This window comes from Semicossyphus pulcher, unplaced genomic scaffold, assembly GCF_022749685.1.
Source record: "Semicossyphus pulcher isolate SPU_LCO1_2020_fin unplaced genomic scaffold, fSemPul1.0.p SCAF_4, whole genome shotgun sequence".
Taxonomy (NCBI): domain Eukaryota; kingdom Metazoa; phylum Chordata; class Actinopteri; order Labriformes; family Labridae; genus Semicossyphus; species Semicossyphus pulcher.
Genome location: NW_027211715.1, coordinates 5,320,623 through 5,342,960, shown reverse-complemented (window position 1 = coordinate 5,342,960; position 22,338 = coordinate 5,320,623). Strand labels below are relative to the sequence as shown.

At 42.4% G+C, this 22,338-nt stretch overlaps 1 protein-coding gene across 1 annotated transcript in view; it reads left to right on the top strand.

The window, feature by feature from the left end:
- The window catches only part of crocc2 (ciliary rootlet coiled-coil, rootletin family member 2), a 39,354-nt gene extending 17,678 nt beyond the window's left edge, over positions 1-21,676 (top strand). The window contains exons 13-36 of the mRNA XM_069680582.1: positions 78-277; positions 436-618; positions 1,049-1,193; positions 2,868-3,014; positions 3,101-3,331; positions 6,560-6,753; positions 7,251-7,378; positions 7,699-7,868; positions 7,958-8,137; positions 8,337-8,471; positions 8,561-8,704; positions 13,872-14,110; positions 14,203-14,362; positions 14,455-14,622; positions 14,954-15,335; positions 15,468-15,547; positions 16,767-16,887; positions 16,974-17,137; positions 17,222-17,662; positions 18,347-18,496; positions 18,580-18,780; positions 20,027-20,161; positions 21,294-21,473; positions 21,593-21,676. Coding sequence (XP_069536683.1) covers positions 78-277; positions 436-618; positions 1,049-1,193; positions 2,868-3,014; positions 3,101-3,331; positions 6,560-6,753; positions 7,251-7,378; positions 7,699-7,868; positions 7,958-8,137; positions 8,337-8,471; positions 8,561-8,704; positions 13,872-14,110; positions 14,203-14,362; positions 14,455-14,622; positions 14,954-15,335; positions 15,468-15,547; positions 16,767-16,887; positions 16,974-17,137; positions 17,222-17,662; positions 18,347-18,496; positions 18,580-18,780; positions 20,027-20,161; positions 21,294-21,473; positions 21,593-21,676 — 4,362 coding nt within the window. The remainder of the gene's footprint in view (positions 1-77; positions 278-435; positions 619-1,048; positions 1,194-2,867; positions 3,015-3,100; positions 3,332-6,559; positions 6,754-7,250; positions 7,379-7,698; positions 7,869-7,957; positions 8,138-8,336; positions 8,472-8,560; positions 8,705-13,871; positions 14,111-14,202; positions 14,363-14,454; positions 14,623-14,953; positions 15,336-15,467; positions 15,548-16,766; positions 16,888-16,973; positions 17,138-17,221; positions 17,663-18,346; positions 18,497-18,579; positions 18,781-20,026; positions 20,162-21,293; positions 21,474-21,592) is intronic.
- The last annotated feature ends 662 nt before the right edge of the window (positions 21,677-22,338 follow it).

Here is a 22,338-nt window from a genome sequence, read left to right as displayed (position 1 = left end):
TTTTGACATTGAAATGTAATGTAATGAAATTTCTTTACCTACACACCACATACACCTCAACCGTGTTAACACCACAGGACCTGCGTGGACGTCTGGATGCTGCCCTGGAGCAAGTGAACACACTGCGTGATCATCTGCAGGAGAAAGACACAGAGAGGAAAGAGCTGGAGCAGAAGATCCAGGATGAACGGAGGGAAAGTCAGGAGGCTAAAAAAGCTCTGGAGGAAAGCCTCAGAGACAGCAGCAGATATCGCTGCTCAATGGAGCTCATTTCAAGGTACATCCTTATCGAGAACAAGTGTTTGTTATGTTGTGAAATGTAGATAAAATCATGTGTTGTTATAACTTTGATGTTGATGATCATTGCGCAACAACCAATCTTAACACACTCTCTCTGTCTTCTCCTCTGCCTCTCTCCACCTCCATGTCCCACAGTGAGAAGAGCAGCCTGGAGAAGCTGCTCTCAGGGCTGCAGCAGGAGGTGGACTCCCAGCGTGCCGAGCTGGAGGCACTGCGAGGCTCCTCACTGGAGCTGCAGAGACAGCGGGACCTCCTGAGGCAGCAGAGGGAGGATCTGGAGATGCAGCTGACACGGCAGCGCACGGAGGCCCAAAGAGGGTACAGCACGAGCAGAGAATTACCGTTACACAACACACATCCCGTCACCCATGATTGTTTTCAAGCTCCGTTTGTTTACAGTTCAGATCAGTAACACATGTCATTCTCCGGCCGGCTATGCAGTCAGATGACATCTGAATGAAAATGTAAATGATTTACATTGCATTACTGCATTCATGCAAGAAGAGGACTTTTTTCTTCTCTTTGAGGGTTGCTTTTGCTTAAAAAAATTTGATTAGCTGAGAATTGGAGCATGACATGCGATACAGCACAAAAGTATCTCCCTCAGTGTTCTGGCCTTTGGCAGGAACGTTTCTCCATCTTTCAAAGTGGAGAAGGATTACTGCTGAGGGATTTTGTTTATAAATAATCTGTGTGAGACAAATAACAGTGTTCGAGAGTCATGTATTTGTAACATTCTGTGTTCCAGTGAGAGGAGTCTTGAGGAGCTCGAAGCAAAGCACTCAGATCTTCGTAGGGAGCTTGTGACAGTGAAGGAGGCTCTAAGTCAAATCACCCTACAGAAGGAGGTGCTGGAGGATGATAAGGCCAGCCTCGCTCTGGCTCTCAGCAAGGTACACTACTCTGTTTTAAACCAGGAAGCCTGATCTTAGTGGTGTAACAGTGGTAAAATTCATGGTTTGGTTTGTACCAGGGTTTTTGGGGTCACGGTTTGGTGCTTTTTTTGGAAAAGTAAGAAAAATAAAACATTTAATCCTAGCTCATTAGTTCTATTGAACAGTTAATGCCCTCAAATACTGGCTAACCTGGTGATAATTCAAACTGTTGACAGACAAAAACATACACGTAAAGGCACATTGTAGCAGGACTCAAGCACCATATGCTTGAATCCTGTATTTAAAATAACGTTCTATAGCATTAGTTATTATCTTAGCACGGTCGGAATCTGCAAGGAGAGGCTACTCAGTGTATAGTCCACTATTTTATGAGTTTGCATTTTTCAGTGCTGTTAAAGTGTTACAGGTCTGATCTCAGTTTTGTTCTCTTTGGCGGCACCTATGGCGATGAATGGTAATTGTGGGAGCACACTTCCCAGATATCCAGACAGTGTTGCATGTGTGACGTCCACAGTTGGCTCCGGTTGTAACTCTTGATTTTCCTGGCTGACGGTCGCTTTCGTTTTTAGACTGTTTGCCTTCATCTGAGCGTCGAGTTTGTTTCATTTTCTTTGGATTTTCACTTATTTTTGAAGTTGTATCTGTAGTCATCGATCTTTTCTTTGTTTGTTCAGCCATAGTAGATTACTGTTTACTCACAAGACCGGAAAAGCAGCCGCTTAGCTCCGCCCACCCTCTCTGGTAGACCAACCACTGCTGGGTGATGGAAAACGTGGGCGCTGCTTGTGATTTTGTTCCGCGAAAGTCGCCACAGACACCCAATCTTTAATACTGTGAATGCAAAGGCTTTCATCAGTGGGCCATAGGCTCAATCACCATTGTGTTGCCTCATTTGGCGATAGATAGTGACTTAACAGACATTTATTTAAATGAAAATCTTCAAGATTATTACTTTAATTTTGTTCCATTGAGTAAATATGTTCCAGAAGACCTGATGAGTCTGGGTGCTTCATAGAGACAAGTTCATTAGATTTGTGTTTAGGCCTAAGACCATTTCTGAAGTCACTGTTTTTCGTGTGCAAATTCTGTATTCTCTCACCTCTCTAGGAATATAAAAGGCCCACAAAATCTGAAGAGTAAAAACATCTTTTGTGGTTGAACTGCTATTTTTCACACTGAGGTCATAAACTTTAATGACACATCACAAGAAAATATTGCTTAATCTTGAGATGCCAGAAGCCAAAAGTATGGAAACCACTGTTTTGGAGAGCTACCATGTTTAACACATTGTTTTGACATATAAATGTACCTACACACCACACCACAGACACCCAGTCTGTAATACTGCAAATGCAAAAGCTTTCATCAGTGGGCCATAGGCTCTATCACTATTGTGTTACCTTAACAGACATTTATTTAACTTAAATCTTCAAGATTATTATTTTAAGTGAGAATAATTATACCCCAGATAGTGGACTCAACTTTGCCAGAATACATTGTGAAAGTGGTGTACAGACATTTTTTTATTTTGGTTCACAGGGCATACCAATCAAGGCTGACACATACCAGACCAAACATCCTGTATAGGATTATTAAGGATGATTAAACTGTTAGTACCAGATTCTGTATGAGGATTTTAAATCCTTCTTCTATTTGTGATTCCCTCGACAGATGGAGTCCCAAAGTGCTGCACATGAGTTAGCCTTCACCAAACTGCAGAATCAGGAGGCTGCCCTTAAAGATTCTCTGGCAAAAATGGCTGCCCTGAGCGAAGGCTTAGCTAAGGACAAGGTGGAACTCAATCGTATTGTGCTGCAGGTCAGTAGGTGTGCTGTTGCCCTGTAACATTGATGAAAGCAAGGGGATGAGCAGAACAGAAGTGATGTATTTTTGCCTCCCTACAGTCAGAGGGTGAGAAGGCAGAGTTTGCTGAGCGTAGACGGGAAGCCGAAGTGGAGCGGGCAGTGGCCCGGGAGGAGACAACAAGGCTCCAGCAGGAGATGATGAATCTGCTTGTCGAGAAACAAGCCCTTGAGAGCTCCCACAGCCACTTGCAGGATCTCTGCCAAAGCCTGGAAGCAGAGTTGAGCCTGCTGCAGAGGGAGAACGCTCAGACTCTGGAGCAGCACTCCCAGGTCAGAGGCCCCCGGCCATTCACACACTCGAGCCTCCATCCTCCCTGTTTCCCACCACCTGGGAGAATGTTGATGTTATTAATAGCTTTCAGCAGGTTCATGGAGCTCGTTGTCACGTTAAAATGTATTGGACGTACTGGACACATCTGCCATGTTTTTTTCTCTCAGATGGGATATGGAGTCAGTTTGAGCCCCTCTCTGTGTTTTATGAGTAACTTGGGAGATAACAAACAAGGGATCCTCATGAACAAATGTGAACTGGAAAAGATAAATAGATAGACATATAATATCCAGTGGGGGTTAGCGGAGAACCAATAAATTAACACCTAAAGTATTCCCACTCTTCCCTCAGCAGATCCCTACTTCCCCAAAGAATGAGAAGAATCCTTTTCTGTTTTGTTATCTGTTCTGAATGTGAGACTGGGATATCCATGTTGATCTCAGCGAGAATATAACAACCCTAAACAATTTGACAAATTCCGTCCAAACATTTTTAGATAGCTTATCTGTTAAAATAAATTGCGGTGTATAAAACAAGCCCTGGAGTGGCCATCCATCGCTCCAAGCTAATGTTTCTTCCCTCTTTTTGGGCACCACTCACATCCATAATATTGGTGTTATTCAACGACTGTCATATTTACCTAAGGAGAGGCCGAAAGACATCATGTGCTAATATTTAGTTAGTTATAATCAAATTACAGTGATTGTTGCTTTTCAAACAATCTGTTGCAGTGAAGTATTAGAAGTTGCAGGGGCCCCTTATTATACCATTGTGTGCTGGTGTGTTAGTAACTGGCCTTAAAGGTGAAGTACAACAGGGAAAAGATTATAGAGATTATAGATACAGAGATTTTACAGTTTAAAGCTCATGTTTGTCTTTGAATATAGCTTTATTATTGTTTGATTATATAATATAATATATATAATAATATAATAATATAATATCATATATAATATGAAGATAAAGCAAGCAGCTAGCAAGATTAGCTTACCATAAAAAAACTGCTAGATTGGGCGTAAACATCTCGCCTTACGCCGTCCAAAGTTTAAAGAAATCTGATGACCAGCAACTCTAAAGCTCATTAATTTACACTTCCTATCCTGTTTGTTTAATCTGAACATAAACAGTAATGTAAACATGACAGGTTACGGTTTTAGGAGGGGTTACATGCTTGAACGATTTCTTGGCCTGGACCAGGGGAGTTTTGTTGTCACAGGGAGGTTGCCAGGCAAGCAGCAGAGACTTCAGGAAGTCACCGACCAATCCAAGAAATAGTTCTTGCACACAACCGCTTGCAAAACCACATCATGTTGTTTTTACACCTCAGTACGGATCAAACACACAACATATTAAGTGTTAATTTATGAGCTTTAGGGCTGTTGATGGGCTGTTTTGCCTTTTGACAGAGCCAGGCTCGCTGTTTGCAGGGATCCCTTTTCTTAAGAAGTTCAAGGGAAATTGCTGTAGAGCACCTCTGTACGCAACCATCAGGAAAGATGTAGTGCTAAATATTAAAATGAAAATTCATTCAACCCTTATTTAATCTCAAGAAATCATTGAGGGCCTCATTTACAATGACATCGAGAATTAAACAATTTAAACACAATAAACGAAACACAAAAAACAACAAAGAATTAAATAATTATAAGTAACAGGAAAGAAAGTAAAGAAAGCAGAGTTCAGTTTTTGACCTACCTTCCAAATTGACCTGAGGTAACAATTTGTATTGAGTCTTAATGTGTGCTGTAGAGTGTTCCAGGTGTGTGCAGCACAAAAGGTAAAGGACGTTTTCCTACTTTTGTGTTTGCTCGTGGAATTTCAAGCATTAGAAAATCACTCGAGCAAGTTTAATAATGACTATTAGATCAGTTTAATAAAGAAGTGATGTATGATGGTACATTTCCAGATAGAGCTTTATAATAAATAGTAGCCAATGCCTGTTAGGTCAAACTGTTAATGATGGCTGATCAACTTTATCATCCTCTCTCTCTGTCAGTCTGTCTTCATCTGCAAAATAAATTCCTCTGTGTAATGTGGCTTATTGAAGTATCCTGCTGTCAGCAAAGTGAATGGCATTGGATCATTGCTGGCATAAACAATTTTTATTTCTTGTATTTGTCGTTTCTTTGATAAAATACTGACCTTAACAACTGCTCTGCAGCAGAATAAGGCGCATGTCATAGTTAGGAGTAACAAACTTGTAGGGCCCGATCAGACAGAACGCATTTTAGCAGCTGGGGGCGGCTTTTTTGTCATTGTTTTTAATGAGAGAAACATTTTTTGCGCGCTGCTTTTGCGTTGCAGAGCGCCTCGCGTTTTTCCGCTAAGTGCGCCTTGCGTTTTTGAGGAAATGCTCTGAGCATCATGGGCGTTTTTTTCTCATTGTCCATTCAGATGAATATAGAGGCGAACCTTCTGTCAGTTAATCACCGCTAATGATTCGGTGGTTGTCTTAACCACTGCTCTTTCTTTAACAGAAAAGGCCTGCAAAACGCGCTCTGTCTGATCGGCCCCGTACAGTTGAGTAAACAGGGTGCCCAAAAAAGGGCTGTCTGAAGCAGTTAAAATCCTCTAAATATAGCATATACTTTAAACTGCTATTGATTTTTTTTAGGTTGGCCTTTTTAGATGCCACAATACGTTTTGATGCAAGCCCTTCAAAAACAGTACTTAGCTGAGCTTCCATTTCGATACTCTGTCCGAAAACAAGTCCCAGAACAGTCCTTGTAACATGAAATAATCTGTTTTGAAGTTCTGCATCAACTGCGTGTTTCTAGTTCATTGCTCGTGTTGCTAGATATACAGTAGGTCCTGTACTGTGTCATAGTGATTTAAGGATCTGGAAAAAAACTAGTAATCCACTAATCACTTTTGTTTTGCTTCAGGCGGCGAGTTTGTTACGGCCCTGGAGTTCATGTAAACTGCCATGAATCAATTAAAGTTTGTTTAATTTATGCTTTTTAACAGAAGAAAAGGGGCCATGTAAAGTTCAGTATCAGGACAGCAAACGTGGCTGCAGAAAATGGCAAAAAAAAGTGTGGTTCATTCTCAATCCATCAGATACACATTACCAACCAGAATATAACTGTTAACATTTTTTCTGCGGCCCATACTCTTACTTGTGTGTATGTGCTTTAGTTTGAATGCTTATAATGATTTACTGTGTTTAAATCAGCATAAATCAGTTGCTTGATGCCTTTTTTTTGTGTGTGTGTGTCGGTCTCCAGGTCAATAAGCAGATGCAGAGTGTGTCAGAAGAGCTGTGTGCGTGCAGGAAGGAGCTTGAGACACAGACCACAGCCCTAAAGAGAGCTACCCATGACAGGGAGGAGCTGGCCAAGGACAAGGCTGCTCTGGATGTCAAGCTAAACTCTGTTGACCGAAAGGCCTGTGGACTCACGCAAGAGCTGGTTGCACTTAGGTCTGAATGTGTTTGTGTGTGTGTATGTGTGTATTTGTTTGTGGGGTCTGACCTTTTAAAATATTTTGGACCAATTTCAGATTTAAAACCAGTTTTTCACAGTTTGTTTTCTGCACAAATTACTGTGACTTGTATCCGTCTTTATTGATTAAAGGTCAGGGTTGGGGCTGGGTGTGGTTATGGTCTGGTTAAGAGTGTATAAGATTTATGTAAGTCAATAGTGTCCGCTTAAAAGCATCATAAACAACCTAGTGAGTGTGTCTGTGTGTTTATTTAAGTCAGACCAAGTGCCAATGTGTATTTAAGGTCATTTTGACTTTCTAAGCAAATTTTACTTTCTAAAGCACAGCCAGTCACATGTAACAAGAGTCTTTAAGTAACATGGTTTTATATGGAAACTATGCTCATGATGGATCATTGGATTTTATGATCTTCTACACCTAGAGGTTCAAAGGTCCTCTTTTCAGAGCTCAAACCACTTTACCACTGTGTTCCAGAGCAGAGAAGGAGTCCCTGGAGACGGTGCTGTTTGAGAGCCAGGAGCTGGCCTCGTCTCTGGAGGCCGAGCGCACCAGGATGGAGGGGGAGAGGCGCAGCTTGCTCCTGGCTAACGAGGCCTTGACGCGTGAGTAGCCCCCTCCCTTAGAGACCCCACTGTCCTCCGTGCCAAGCCCCCTAACCATGAAGTCTTTCCAACAGCCCACTAGAGATCCATATTTCAGCTGTGAGCTCTGCAACAGCTGGGCTGCAGGATCACTGGAGCTGCTTTTTCAGCTGACCAGGGTCCCACCACTCTGCACTAACACACATGGATTGGATAAGTGGTGTTAAGCTAGAATGTTCCACATAAAGATATGGGTGAATATCGCCTGTAAATTAAACTCTGTATAGATCCCTGATCTACATCATCTAATAACTGGATCGGATTTTGATAAATCTGTTTAGGTGACGGTGCTCGGATGCGGGCGGATGCTGAACGTCAGGTGGTTCTAGCAGCACAAGAGCATAGTAAGTTGGAGGAGAAGCTGGTCCAGGTGGAGAGGAATGCCCTGCAGACCTTAAACAACAAAGAGCAAATTCATAGAGAGCAGCTCGAAGCAGAACGACAACAAATGGTAACTTAGATGATAAATGTCGCCATCACAAAATTTTACTTCTTAGCTCTCTATGAACTAATCAGGAGTGATGTGTTTGGTGGTTACAGGAACAGCAGCGTGCAGAGCTGACACTTAAGCGTGAGCAGGCTGAGGAGCAGCTGCGTAGACAGTGTGAGGAGGTGCGTGTGCGCAGCCAGAAAGAGCTGCAGCAGGTGCAAGAGGAGCAGGCCAGGCTGCAGCAGGACTTCAACCAAAGCCTCCTGCAGGCTGAGAGTGAAAAGCAGCAGGTGTGTGAGGTGGTCTTCATAGGTTTGTCATGTCAACATCACTAGTTCTGTCTAATGCTTGCTTGTGCAAGGAAATATGTAATGGCAGTATCATTGTGCAAGACGGTCCATTGCCTGTCCCTCAGTGGAAGTTTACCTAAGCACGTTAGCTTCTGTGCATCCAAGCTCTGACCCTGATCGTGCAGTCTGTTGTGACCAGGCTTTGTCCCAGAAGGAGGCAGAGAAGGTTGAACTCACGGAGAAGCTAGCAGCACTGCAGCAGGACCTGGCCACCGCAGGCATGGAGCTTGAGCTGATGCAGAGGGAGGCACTTAGCAAACAGGAACAGGATAGGGTAAAGTACAACATTGGCTTTAGCAAAATGTTTCTCTTGTTCTTGGTGTATCACTCAGCTAACTGATTTTTTGTACCTCTGTATTACAGAATGTGATGGATGTCCTTCAGTCAGAGCTGCAAGGCTTGCGGACTCAGTTTGAAGAGTCTTTGAACTCCAATGAGAATGCTAAAAAGAGTCTAACTGAGCAGGTTAGAGAGTTGACACAACAGACAGAACATACACAACAGGAGGTGAGAAAACTTTGAAAAATTATCCTGCTTTGTTCTGCCTTTCTTTTCAACATCAACATCACTTCTGTCTCTTCAAAGGCACCAGTGGAAGGAGATCAATTACCATTTTTTCCGATACTGTTTTATTGCCTCAGATTAAACTCATTTAAAAAGGTCCTCCAACGCATGAATGCCAGATTACTTTCTTTTACTATCTCGTTTGGCAGTAATAACTGAAAGGAACATAAATAGATAAATCTAGCAATAAATAATAATCACTAATGGAGAAGAATTTCTCAAATATCTCTCTCTCTTGTGTCTGTGGAGCTGTATCGGACAGACTCTGATTTCTAACATGATACTGCATCATACAGGTTTTTTACTGGTTTTAATTACTGGGCCATTTTTTATGGAGAGGAGGAGACCTCTGTAGTTTTTTGTCCACTGTTAAAAACCTTGTGAAAGAACACCGAAGGAATCCTAACCTAAAAAGAAATAGAGCCACTGGAAACAAGCTAAGCTAAAGTTAGCGGCCCCCTCTGGGTGTGATTTGTCTGCACAAGTGCTGAAAAAACACTGATTATTTTAACATGAAACCGATTTACACTACATTTGAATTTTCTGCCAGCACTGCTTTGTTGTTAAGACATCTATTGGTGTACCTTACCTTAAATCAGTTCTTCCTTCATTGCTCCAAAACAGCCGTAATCCATGTTGGCAGTAAAGATCTGAACCTTCTCTGGTGGCAGTACAGCACAGCTTGTTATGAAGGCTACTTTGTTGGAGCAGTGAAGAAGAATTGAACTGGTGTAATCACAAATAACCAATGCTGCTTTTTAGTCTGTATCAGAGGCATTTCCAATACTGATATCTGTACTGGAATAATTCTACCAGTGGTGCAGTGATAACTCTTAAGTGAAGATTAGGAGGTTTTTACATTGTGGTTCTGCCTCAGTGCCGGAATAAAGCTCCGCCATCATGCAGCCTGTGCCATTTTACATTGGACTAAGCAACATCGGCGTAAAGCTGCCCCAGTGAGTGTTTTAACGTAGCACTCCGGTGTTGCAGAAGCAAAACGTGCGGCATCTTTCCTTTGTTTCACCTCTGTTACTACCTCCAATGCCGGCTCAGAGGCAGAATGACTTCACCCCACCATTCCACCTCTATGCGTTCTACATAGAAGACGGAACGTAACAGAGGTGTAATAATTTAGTTTTTACCTGGCAGTGTATGAGGGGCGAGAGAATACACGTAGTGCGTGTCACCAGAGGTGGTTTTTACAGTAGGATCACAGAAACGGATTGGAAATTACAGGCTTGTTTGGACTGGCATCGGATGGTAGAGCAAGGATATGACCCTAGAGTAAGGGGGAGTTTGCACCAATTAGTACCAGTGTGAGGGAGAGCCATTTACCAGAGCCTGCTGTTGACATTGGCTGAAGCCACAGAGCTTAATTAGCATCCAGGTGCCATCAGGTGCTCAGAGCCAAATCCTACAAAGAGAGTTGGTGTCAACTCTTAGGAGCCATGCTCAGCACTTGCTGTCTGTGTCTTTCGCCTGTCAAGTCCAGCGGAGGAAAATTTAGTTCAACTGACCTTAATATAAACATAAAAGCGCAATTAGAGACTATAATTTCTGGCCAGTGACAAACCTCTCCGAGCCAAACGAGAGCCGTAAATCTCATCTCTTGGGGTAGCTTGAGGTCAGAATTCCAGGCACAGGGTCGCTGGGCGTTTTAGTGAAATAACAAGCTCACAGTCACCTCATTAAGATGTAACTGCAGAGTAGTAAGGGCCTCACCATGACTTGATTTAAAAGCCTGGTTCTCCTGGAAAGGGGGATTGTTTATCTGCTCGGGACGTTTTGGTTTCCATAAAAAAGCAAAAATGAGGATCATCCTGTCTTCCCTCTGTCTCCTTAGTCTTGTCAAAGTATAGTGAATGAGGTTGTGTGGAGCCAGAGCAGAAGACTTTTGAGGTTTGGAGAGCCCTCCCTATCATATATCAAGTCAAGCTTCAGGGACACTGTCATATTTGGCCGCTACCCCTGCTCGTTTCCTTGTTTGATTATTTTTTTACTTATCCCATCTCAGGATTCTCATGTCAGACTGTGACAAAGGAGGAGTGAGAGTGTGTGACAGAGCGCCAGTGAGCATGAAAGAGGAAGAAAGCAGGGGGGGAGAGGGAGAACGAGAGGGAGGGAGGATACGGTCCCTGGTACCATAATATGAAATCAAAGTTTGAGTTAACCCCTTGTGTAAATAAGCCAGTGGGGGAGTGTTTATTTTCTCCCTAGCAGCAGCGAAAGGCTGGCTCCACTGGGACTCCAGGTCCCCGTCTCCCATCCGTATAATACAACACTGCTGCCCTCAGATTCTCAGCTCTCCTCCGCCACAACCCCCTAAAAAATCAGATAAAATAAAGTATAATTGGCCAGATCAGCACTGGCTTGTTTTTTCTCACATTAGAGTTTATGAGAAAGAACCATCTTGTGTGGCCTTTGAACGTAACACTCCTCCTCATCCTGCTCCTCATCCTCCCCTCTTTCCCCTACCACCTCCTGGGGGGGCAGGGGCTGCTGTTTATCATGTAGCTCTCCATGGATTCTTTACACTTTTGAGCCGCAGCAAGGAGATGGGAAAAGACAGCACCTGGCTAAAGGCCCAACTGGCTCTTATCCATGCCCAGATAAGCTCTGTCCTCCCTGCTTCTCCCGATAAACACAACATGTTGCTATAAAACTGGATATAGGTCATACAGTATCTTAGGAATGTACATATAGCACTTAACATAGGAGACGTAGAGGTTTAGCTTTCAAACAATGATGCATAAATGTGTTATCTGATCCAAAATCAGACCTACAGTACGCTGTATCCTGTACAGCACACTGTCCTGTAGGTAACAACCTTATAGAGGTTTTAAAGAAATTTGAGAAAAAAAGACGTGTGTCGGTTTGCAGATAGATAGATATATTGAGTACTTTATTTATCCCAGAGAGGAAATTGGATTGTAGCAAGTAACATAAAACGTTAAATAATAACAACATTTATATCTATAGTTATAATATGATATAATATAAGATCACACAGAAAACATCCTAATAGATATATACATATGGACACAACAAGTATTTAAGGCAGGTGTACAAAAAAGGCAAAGTTAAAAGTGCAAAGGAAGTTATAAGAAGTTATAAAACAGAAAGGCCGTTGAAGGCTGAACTATTAACTCTTGAATGAACAAATCTGTTTATATCAATTGGTATTTATATCACCAAATATATCCTAAATTATTTGGTAACAATAATGGCACAAATAATGTACTTAAAGTTATAATCTAGAAAATCTCAGTTTCTCTTTGGCGGCACCTATGGCGATGAACGGTAATTGTGGTCGCTTTCCTTTTTAGACTGTTTGCCTTCATCTGAGCGTCAAATTTGTTTCTTCTTCTTTGGATTTTCACTTCTTGTTGAAGTTGTATCTGTAGTCATCCATCTTTTCTTTGTTTGTTCAGCCATAGTAGATTACTGTTTACTCGCAACACTTGCAGAGAGCGGAAAAGCAGCCGCTTAGCTCCGCCTACCCTCTCTGGCAGACCAACCACTGCTGGATGATGGAAAACGTGTCACTAACTGGGTGCTGCTTGTGTTTTTTTCCACGAAAGTCGCACCAGACACCCAGTCCGTAATACTGCAAATGTTAAGGCTTTCATCAGTGGGCCATAGACTCAATCACCATTGTGTTACCTCATTCAGCGATATATAGTGACTTAACAGACATTTATTTCAATGAAAATCTTTGAGATTATCACTTTAAGTATATGCTTAACTCTTACATGACTCATGATGATTTAATGCATGAATAATTGCAGCATGTATGTTATTTCTGTTGCTAAGCTTTAACAAATGATGACATAATTCACAATTACTTCATACATTAACTGACAGTTCAATGACCTAAGTAAGGGATAATGCACAGTGAACAGGTTGTTATCGCAGAATGGAACCCCGACAGGGCGAGCAGGACTCGTCTTGTCTCACCCTAAAGGGGTTCCTCCGTGATAACAACCTGCTCACTATACCTTATTCTGCTTATAACACGGCAATGTACTTGCGAAATCAATAATTTTACACAAAATATTAATTTGGAAATTATTAATTTATTTAACAATTATTATATTATATTATATGTCTGTTACACTCAGAGTGAGAGCTGCGTCCAACAGTTAACTCTGTGGCCTTCTTAAAATGAGCTAAGCTAGCTGTTTTTACTCTCATTAAATGGAAACATTTCCACTGATGTTGAAGTAAGACACGGTGAACGGGACCGCAGGAATCAGCGCAGCACCTGATTGAGGTTTTCTGTCTCATCACTGTCAGAGTCTGTTGACATTATCTTTTCCATTCACCGTCTTTAAACACCGCCTTATCCCGCACTGTGTTCTGTTTAATGTTCACTACATGTTCCGTCTTCAGGTTTATAGATCTCTCTGTCGTAGCCTTCAAGTTTTGCGTCTTTTAACCTTTATTGATTTTTTGCTCTTTACTGTTTTTGTCTCTTTTCTTTTTTCCCTCTGTAAACAGACTGACGTCAAATTTACCCGAGTTCTTTCGGCGGATTGATACGATTACAGTTAGTCCTTCAGATTGTGTGATTAGAGTCACATCCCTAGCAACGGTCTGTTCTTCATAACAACGGTCTGTTATTGAGAAATAACAACAACATCAGAATGCTGTAATTAACCTAAATGCCGTAAATCAGAATCAAGTATTTAACACAGCCATGTAATAACTTCATTTATCAATTTGTTTATGACATAAATGTTTGCATCTAACAACCAGTTTTTGATGCGATATAAAATGAGTCTGTTTTGCTTTAAGAGAGGCTGAGCAAACACATGGGGTTGGAATGAACTTTTATGTTACTGGAATCCAGCTGATTTGGTGCATACCAATTATTGTGTGAAGAGTGAAATAATTGCAGTCCTGGTGATTTGATCATTTGTAATTAAAGAGTAGTAGGAATCCAGTCTGCACCTTTCAATCATGATCCATGCAATAGTTAAGCTTACTGGTATATTATTTTTACCCCATTTCTAAAGTGTTACTTCTTATCTATTCAACTTATGAATAGGAGATAAACTCCTAATTTGTCATCATTATTCCTTTTATTCTCCACAATCTGGACATGAAGTTAGAGGGCCTTCGTCGGCAGCTGCAGGAGACAGAGGATGGACTCATTAAAGGGAAAACTGAGCTGATTGAGGCTCACAGAGAGCTCCAGGAGTGTGCACAGCAGCGGGACACGCAACGAAAAGAAGCCCTGGACCTGAGAAGGCTCCTGGGGGATGAGACCAGAGAGAAGGAGACCATCCAAGCCTCTAACCAGGAGCTGAGAGTTTTAATCAAGAGAGCCGAGTGTGACAACAGCAGGTACAGCTCCGAAATGGAACTGCAGATTTACTGTTGTGCTTGTCTAGAAGTCATGTTTTCTGTGTTGTTGATTTTAATTAAATCATGACTAGCTTGAGAAGATCTCTGGAGGAGAAGGAGCAGAAAGTGGTCGTCTTAGAGGAATGTAGAACCTCATTGCACCAAGAGGCGATGTCTTTACGGAGCAGCATGAGAGAGCTGGAGAAGTCTCGCCTGCAGGCACGCAGAGAACTGCAGGAGCTGCGCAGACAGGTAAAAAGATCATTGAGTTTACTGCTTTCCATCTGATTTATTTTGAAAAAAGGATTACCTTCAAGTAGTATGTGCTGTGTTAAAACGAGCAGGTAAAGGTCCTCGAGGGAGAGAACAGTCGACAGAAACAGGAACTGCGGGAGCTGCAGGCCCGGGTGTGTCAGGAGGAGCAGAAGGAGGAGGAAGCACGTTGCGAGGCTTTTACTCTCAAGCAGAGAGTGTTGGAGTGCGAGGCTGGCAGAGAGGCAGCGCTGAATGAGGTAGAAGCCCTACAGGAATAAGTCAACAAGATGCTAGAACAAACATTCCACCTTTGCATACATACTTGAAGAATACCTGCCATACCCATGCAGAGACGGAGAACGTGAACCCTAACATACTGTATATTCTACTGTATCAGGGATGGGTTAACTTGAGTTCAAATAACAATGATAAAAGTTAACTGTATTCTGAAGTGTATGACGATCCTCATTGATAAAATAAAGACATTAAATCTTCTACAAGCATCCCAGTATGGCCTGTTTACTACATATAACATAAATCCATAGAAACTTTGGATGTCCTGTGACTCTATTCTGTGTGATTGTGCAGGTTGCAGGTCTCCAGCGTCGTGTGGTAGAACTGGAGACAGTGGAGCATAAAACCCAAGATCTCCTGCAGGAAAGGGAGGCTTATCAGCAGCAGTGTGAACAGAAGCACAGAGAAATCACAGCCCAGCTGGAGGAAGCACTAGAGGACGCCCAGATCCAGGTGAAGGAACTCTCTGCTCAGGTTGGCCTCGCTGAAAGGAAGGTCCAAGGCCTGGAAGAGCAGCTGTGCCTGAGTGATGCCAAACGCAGGGAGCTGGAGCTCAAGTTGTCGGGGTTGTATTCAACTCTGCGCCACACTGTTTGCACCGGCCATACACGGCTTTTAGGCAACCCTGCATCCCGTAAACGGTCTCCCTCCCCTTGGAGAAACCACCATGTGAAGGGTATACCCATGCATTTTCATAATAATGTGTTGTGATTAAAGGCTATAAGCAGATGCATTAATGAGTGTTTTCCCTTGTCAGGGGGAGACACTGCGACCGATGGATCTGTGTTGTCTTTATTACGTGGTGAAGATGAAGACATGGACTTGGAGTCAGTGCACGCAGCTCTGCGGGAATTTCAGCAGGAACTCAGGGACACACACAGAGAAAGGGTATGATTGAACGTCTTAATAACTGAATTAAGGTTCAAGGATACAAACCATAAAGTCTGAATGAGGGGGATTGTTGTAAAGACCATATGACCAAATATTTTATTGTCAAACATAGTTATTGTTTATTAAAGCGCTAATCTTAAAGATTTCAGTTTTGTTCTCCTTGGCAGCGCCTATGGCGATAAACAGTAATTGCGGGAGCACACTTCTCAGATATCCAGACAGCGCTGCATGTGTGACGTCCCGCGTTGGCTCCGGTTGTAACTCTTGATTTTACCCGCTGACGGTCGCTTTCCTTTTTAGACTGTTTGCTTCATCTGAGCGTCGAGTTTGTTTCTTTTTCTTTGGATTTTCACTTGTTGAAGTTGTATCTGTAGTCATCCATCTTCTCTTTGTTTGTTCAGCCATAGTAGATTACTGTTTACTCGCAACACTTGCAGAGACCGGAAAAGCAGCCGCTTAGCTCCGCCTACCCTCTCTGGCAGACCAACCACTGCTGGGTGATGGAAAATGCGGCTGGGTGCTGCTTGTGATTTTTTCCTCTAAAGTTGCCACAAACACCCAGTCTTTAATACTGCCATAGGCTCAATCAACATTGTGTTACCTCATTCGGCGATAGATAGTGACTTAACAGACATTTATTAAAATGAAATCTTAAAGATTATTACTTTAAGCTATATTTTCAGAAAACAACAGACAGGGTCAATATACTGTAGGTAAGGTGAAATGCTTGACATCTCATCAAGGAGATGAAAATAAGACAGGTTATATGTAATCTGTGTCTATGTTTCCTAAACATCCCACCTGATTCTAAATCCTGCAAAGCCAGAGTTTATTTAGGGAGAGAAGGAGGGGTCCTTTTCATGTTCAAAATTTCTCTAATCAAAATAAACTAATCATAAAGAAATCAATCAAGATTGAAATAAGATTTTCTGCTTTTTCTGTATTTCTAAACATTTTTTCCTTGCGTTTCTCAGAGGAAAAACTGTGATTCCATACTAGAAATATCCTGAACCTTTTCCTATCCATTGCAGGATTGTTGAAGACTTTTTACAGCCATTCCCTAGTTATTGCTTTTTTACTACCGGCTAGTAAAATCAAGCTATGAGCTGATAATTGATCTGATCCAGTTCAACAATCCTAAAAAATTCCCAGTGTTTATATGTTAGCAGATTCTTTTGGCTCTATTTAACCTCATAAACATGTCTTCTTCCTTCAGGATGAAGCCAAGGCTCAGATAGTTAGTGTAAGTCGGCAGCTGAAAGAGCTTGAAGGCAGCCAAGATATGTCAGCCACCCAGCTGCTTCAGCTACAGAAATCCTTGAAGCATGCAGAGCAGGGTAAGAAAACCAAGTTTCCTGCAAACCTGAAAAGATCACTTTTCAAAATGTTTTTCTGTTACCGCATATTCAACATTTTCTTACAGGGAAAAGAGAAATGGCGGAACGTTTGCACGAGGCGCATACATCCCTCTCCATGCAGGAAGAAGCAGCACATCGTACAGAGGGGGAAAAGAGAAGACTTGAGGAGGAGGTAGCACAATTAAGGGCAAGTCTGCAAGCTGCTGCGGCTGAGTCCAGGGCGCTGCAGGTATGTAAAAGGTAAAGAGCTAGATATAAACTTTCACTGCATACAGCATCTTTAGTGACAATTCCTCTTCCCATTCCTCCACAGGACAAGTTGGAGCTCTTACAGGGCTCAGAATCTCGAGCAAATATAGAACAGCAGAAGCAGAAGGAGTCTCTGGAAGCAGCAGAGACCAGGGCGAGCCGTCTGGAGCTCTCCCACCGCACCCTTGAAGGTGAGCTACAGAGGGCCCAGCTCAGGGCAGCAGAGCTGGATGCAGAGGCCGGGGCGCTGCAGGAGAGACTGACGGAGCTAAGGAGGAAGCTGGGTGAGAGCGAGGACAGGTGTGCAGCGCTTAGGGTCAGTGAGGAGAGGTTGGCAACGGCACTTGCTCGAGCTGAGCAGCATGAGAGCCAGCTGAGAGAACAGATCCACAAGTTGTCAAACACCCTGAGTGACAACAGGAGCAGCAGTGGAGCCCTTCAGGAGCAGGTCACCCAGCTGCAGAGGGCTCTGACTGCCAGTGAGCAGGACCGAAGGCTGCTGCAGGTACAGTGTATTACAGAATCATCCTTTAGATAAGTTAACAAGATGAATGTGCTTAGTGGTAGTCACATGTACAAGCTACAGGTAGAAGTTAATTATGAGAAAAACATTTCTTCACCTCAACTTAAAACAAATCATGTGCTCTGTGTGTTTCTAAACTGTAAGCTTTTCCCCTCCTTTAAAATAAGTATGTTTGATTGAAACTTCAAAATAAGATGAATAGCCACACTTTCATTGCTTTTGCTTTGATTTACAGTGCAGCTAGTAACATTCACAGTTCCAGACTGACCATTTTCTATTTACATTTGCTGCTGTGGTTTTCCTGAAGGACCTCAAAGACTGAGCAATAAAATTCTCCGGCAAGCTCATTAATTCTCCAGGAGCTTCTCAGGAGAGCTTTCCGGTCTTAGTTTGGGACTGCACTTAAAAGATACTGAGCAAACAAAAACATAACATGCTTGGTATAAATCTCTTGATTTTCTCAAAAGCTGTCGGGTCATTGCCATAAAAAGTGAGAGAAAAATCCCTTGCTCTTGCTTGCACCTTTCAGCGGTGTGTCAAGAACTGTAAAAAAGACAGGATATAAAGGAAGGTGACAAATACAAGGTCAGCTTGAGTGCAAAACTGTGTTTTGACAAATCTGAGTTGCTCACTGTGTAGTGTATGTCAACATGTGTGTGCCCATAGGAACGCCTGGATAAAACACGAGATGCTCTTTCAGAGAGTAAGAGGCTGAGCCACAAACTAACAGAGCAAGTCCAGAACCTTCAAAGAACACAAGAGGACTTAGAGCTTAAAAACTGTGAGCTGGAGAAACATAACAGAACCCTGAAGGAGGTGAGTCACACCGAGGTTAAAGGGCAAATAAAGTTGCCGATGTTGAGGCTTCATTTTCATGTACATGCATGTTTATGTCTCAGAGCAGAAAACAACAGCACGAAGCTGAAGTGCAGGCCCAGGTGAGCTCCCAGCAGCTGGAGCGAGAGAAGGAGGACCTCCGAGACAAAGTCACCAATCTTCAGAAGTCTTTGCAAAAGCTACAGAGTGAGAGAGCGGAGATGGAGAGGGTGCTGACACGCCTCGGGAAAGACAAGTCAGCACTCAGAAAGACACTGGAGAAGGTGAGCTGACCCATCTGATTCAAGACCTTTGGAAAATGAACTTATTCTCTTTTTCTAAGAGTTAAACGACAAGATTGACCCCCCTCATGTCTGTCTTCCTACTGCCAGCAGTAACTTAGCTTAGCATAACAACTAGAAACAAGGACCTGATATATCATACTACTAGTTTGTCTTCCCTCTGCTCAGCTGTGGTGCTCTGCTACATGTGCTGCAGACAGTGCTGAGAGTCAAATAAACTATGCAGACGGAGTGTGCTCTGCTGGACAAACTATGTGATAGATCATTTATATATCATCCAATTCCACTGTTGTTCATTGTGCTGTAAAGAAGTTTTCATATTGGCACATACTGTATCTCAAAACCAGATTTGCCAATACTGACATCTGTGATCGGCTCATATCGGACGATCATATCAGCAAACCAAAACATTCATTGGGCTCTGACACACGTGGATTATAGTACAATAGATTTGAATAAAGAATTTGTAATTTTGAAAAACTGCAGGGGTTTAATATTGCACTTTCATAAAGTTTGGGGGACTTGACAGGGACAGATAGAATCAATGTATCATTTATATATTGTTAAAACAAAAAATAAGCAAAAGTAAGACATTTTTAAAACTACAAAAAAAGTTAAAGCATAATTAAGAAGCACAAATTTAGCTTGACGAGGATAAGCAACTTCATGATGTCACAGTTAAAACCTAAAGACATCAGCCCCTCTTTGTTGGACCCCTGAACATTAAACAGCTTTTGGTCAGGAAACCTGAAAAGTCTTGGTGTTGAATATGAGGTAAAAGGTTCGAAATACATAATGGAGCCAAACCACAAAAGGCTTTAAAATGTAATTAAAATCATCTTAAAGTCAGTTCTAAAACTGCTGGAAGCTCGTGTGCATACAGGAGCCAGGACTGAAGTAATATGTGTTTAGTGCTGGTCAGAAGCCTTGCTGCCACATTCTGGACCAAGTGAAGACGTGCAGTTGCCGAAGCATTCAGACACATCAATAGGCAGTTATATTAATCAATCTAGGAGAAAATAAAAATCATTATCTGTTCATTTGTGTGTTCATTTGTGTTCTTTGTCACAAACAGTACAAACTTGTAGAGATCGAAACATGTAGGTGGACTGTGAGAACCACGAGGCTCTGTGCTTGGCTTCTGCTATACGCATTACAGGAAGGCACATGAGTGCGGTACAATCGTGGTAAAGTCGTTCGCATTATGTCACCCTCGTGTTGTTGTCAGGTGGAGATGGAGAGGCTGAGGGGGGAGGAGGAGGCTGCGGCGTCCGCAGGCAGAGAGAAGGAGCAGTTGGGACAGAGGGTCCGAAGTCTGGAGGTGCAGCTGGCTGAAAAACAGGAGGAGGTGCAGACTGTGCAGGTGAGAGGCTGCTGGAAGATGGACAGGGATCAGGATGGGGTCACACTGTGGGGACCGGGCGAATCACTTCAAATGGGCCTGTTCAAATGAAACATGAACACAATTTAATACTAATGATTAATACAGAACCATCAACTGCTCTTTTCCATGCCAGTCAAGTAATAACCTGATGTCATGTGTGCCAACTGTTGCACATTGAAGCATAACAATCACAAGCAGCACATGCAAAGAGCTATACATCAGAGTATAGTATGGGATCTATGTGATGTGCCAGTGCTGCAAACTGCATGAACTAGCCATTATCCTGGCATGCAAATTTCATACTTGTGTACAGATGATGTTAAAAAGGAGATTTTTAGAGCTCTTACTTGTGGAAATAGAGAGTAGTTTCATGTGTGTCTAAAGCTCCTTCAAGAAAACAACAATTGCACTCTCAATGCACTTGGTGTCAGAACAGTGCTAAAATAGGTGAAAAAAGCTTTTCAAGTTATCAGTCGCACAGCCAATGATTGATGATTAATGAGCCAGAGGACACAATTAGACAGACCCTAAAATATTGACATATAATTATACACCGGCCACTTCATTAGGTACACCTGTACAATCTAATGCAGTTCAACACAAACAGCACTGCCATGGATTCTGCTTTTATGAAGTTTAGTTTTAACCTAAACATAATCAAACCAAACAAAAGCCAAGATGGGTGCTTAAAAGGCACCAGCCTTCCAGGAGGGAGAAAGAAGAGAGCCATCTTGGATTCCCCAAGCCACAGCAGGTGAGCGCAATCCCTCAGCGAGGTGGGAGGAGCCAGGGAATCAGGGAGGCTGAGAGGAGAAAACAGAGGCAGGAAAGCGAACACATACTGACCCGAGGCCTGTGGCCGTCACAACGCTGACATATCATTGAAGTAACACCTCTATGACAGCTTAGAAAAATGCCTGTACACAACAGGCAACATAAAAGCAAATCTTATGGCTGAGTTGGTGTATTGGATTACATTAAATTTTTCAGGTGTACCTAATGAAGTGGCCAGTGAGTGTATATGTACATAATATGTCTTCTTAAAAGAATAAGGAAGAAGAAAAATGTGTCAATGTGTTCAATCATATAAACTCACATGAACTTTCTTCAGGCCCAGATCTCCCTGTTGGAGCACTCTCATGCACAGCGCCTTCTAGAGGTGACAGCCCGCCATCACCAGGAGCTGGACTTAGAGACAGACCGTCTGAGAGACAGTCAGCTCCAAGCAGAGCAGGCTCTGGAGACCAGGGAGAAGGCTCATCGCCAGAGGGTCAGATGCCTGGAGGAACAGGTATTTAAAACTAAATGTTGGAAATATGTTTGGAAAGATTTTCTTCCGTGCTGCAAGTTTATGTCTGTAATTTGTGTTTGTCTACCTACCATTTAAATCTTTTTGCTTGTTTTTCAAAGGTGCTGACGCTGAAAGAGCAGCTAGATCAGGAGACGAGAAGACGACAGGCCTATTTCAATCAGATGCTACAACCTGGTGTGTAGAGGCAGAGACCCTGCAGTGAAGTATGTAGCACCTCTGGCTGCCTCATTCACTGTTCCTCTGGCAGCTTCCCAACAACATTAAGTTACAAGCTACTTCCACACAAACACACTCCTGAGGCGTCTGCTCCCACCCATGCACATGTGCACACCGGATTAAATTAATCTGCAGGAAAACTCAACAACAACACACAATGAGTGTTTTGTTTATAAGTAGACTGGATGTGCCAAATTGTTTTAAGGATTTCCTCTGGCTGTCTAAGTCTGTTTATGCTGCGTCAGTTTTTTAGGAAACAATGTGATGAATGGTTCCTTGGTTGGTGCTTTATTCTAGTCTTATGATTCTCCGTTGCCACATTGATCATGTACCAATCTTATTTGTCATTATCGCTGTTTGATTGTCCTAATGAGAATATGTTTTCAAATATTTATAATAATTGTTTGCAGATTTTCCTTGTGATGTGATTTATTAGCGTTTCAGCCTGTCATAAAGGAATTTATTGTGTAACTCGTTTATTTAATTATGTGTTGTATTTGATTTATCAATAGTGGTGATTGTTTTTAATAAAGTGGGTGTATCAGAGCACTATTATACAAGTTGTTTTACAAATTTGATCATGAAAGATGTTTTCTACTGGTAACACAACTTTGTCATGGAAAAAGTC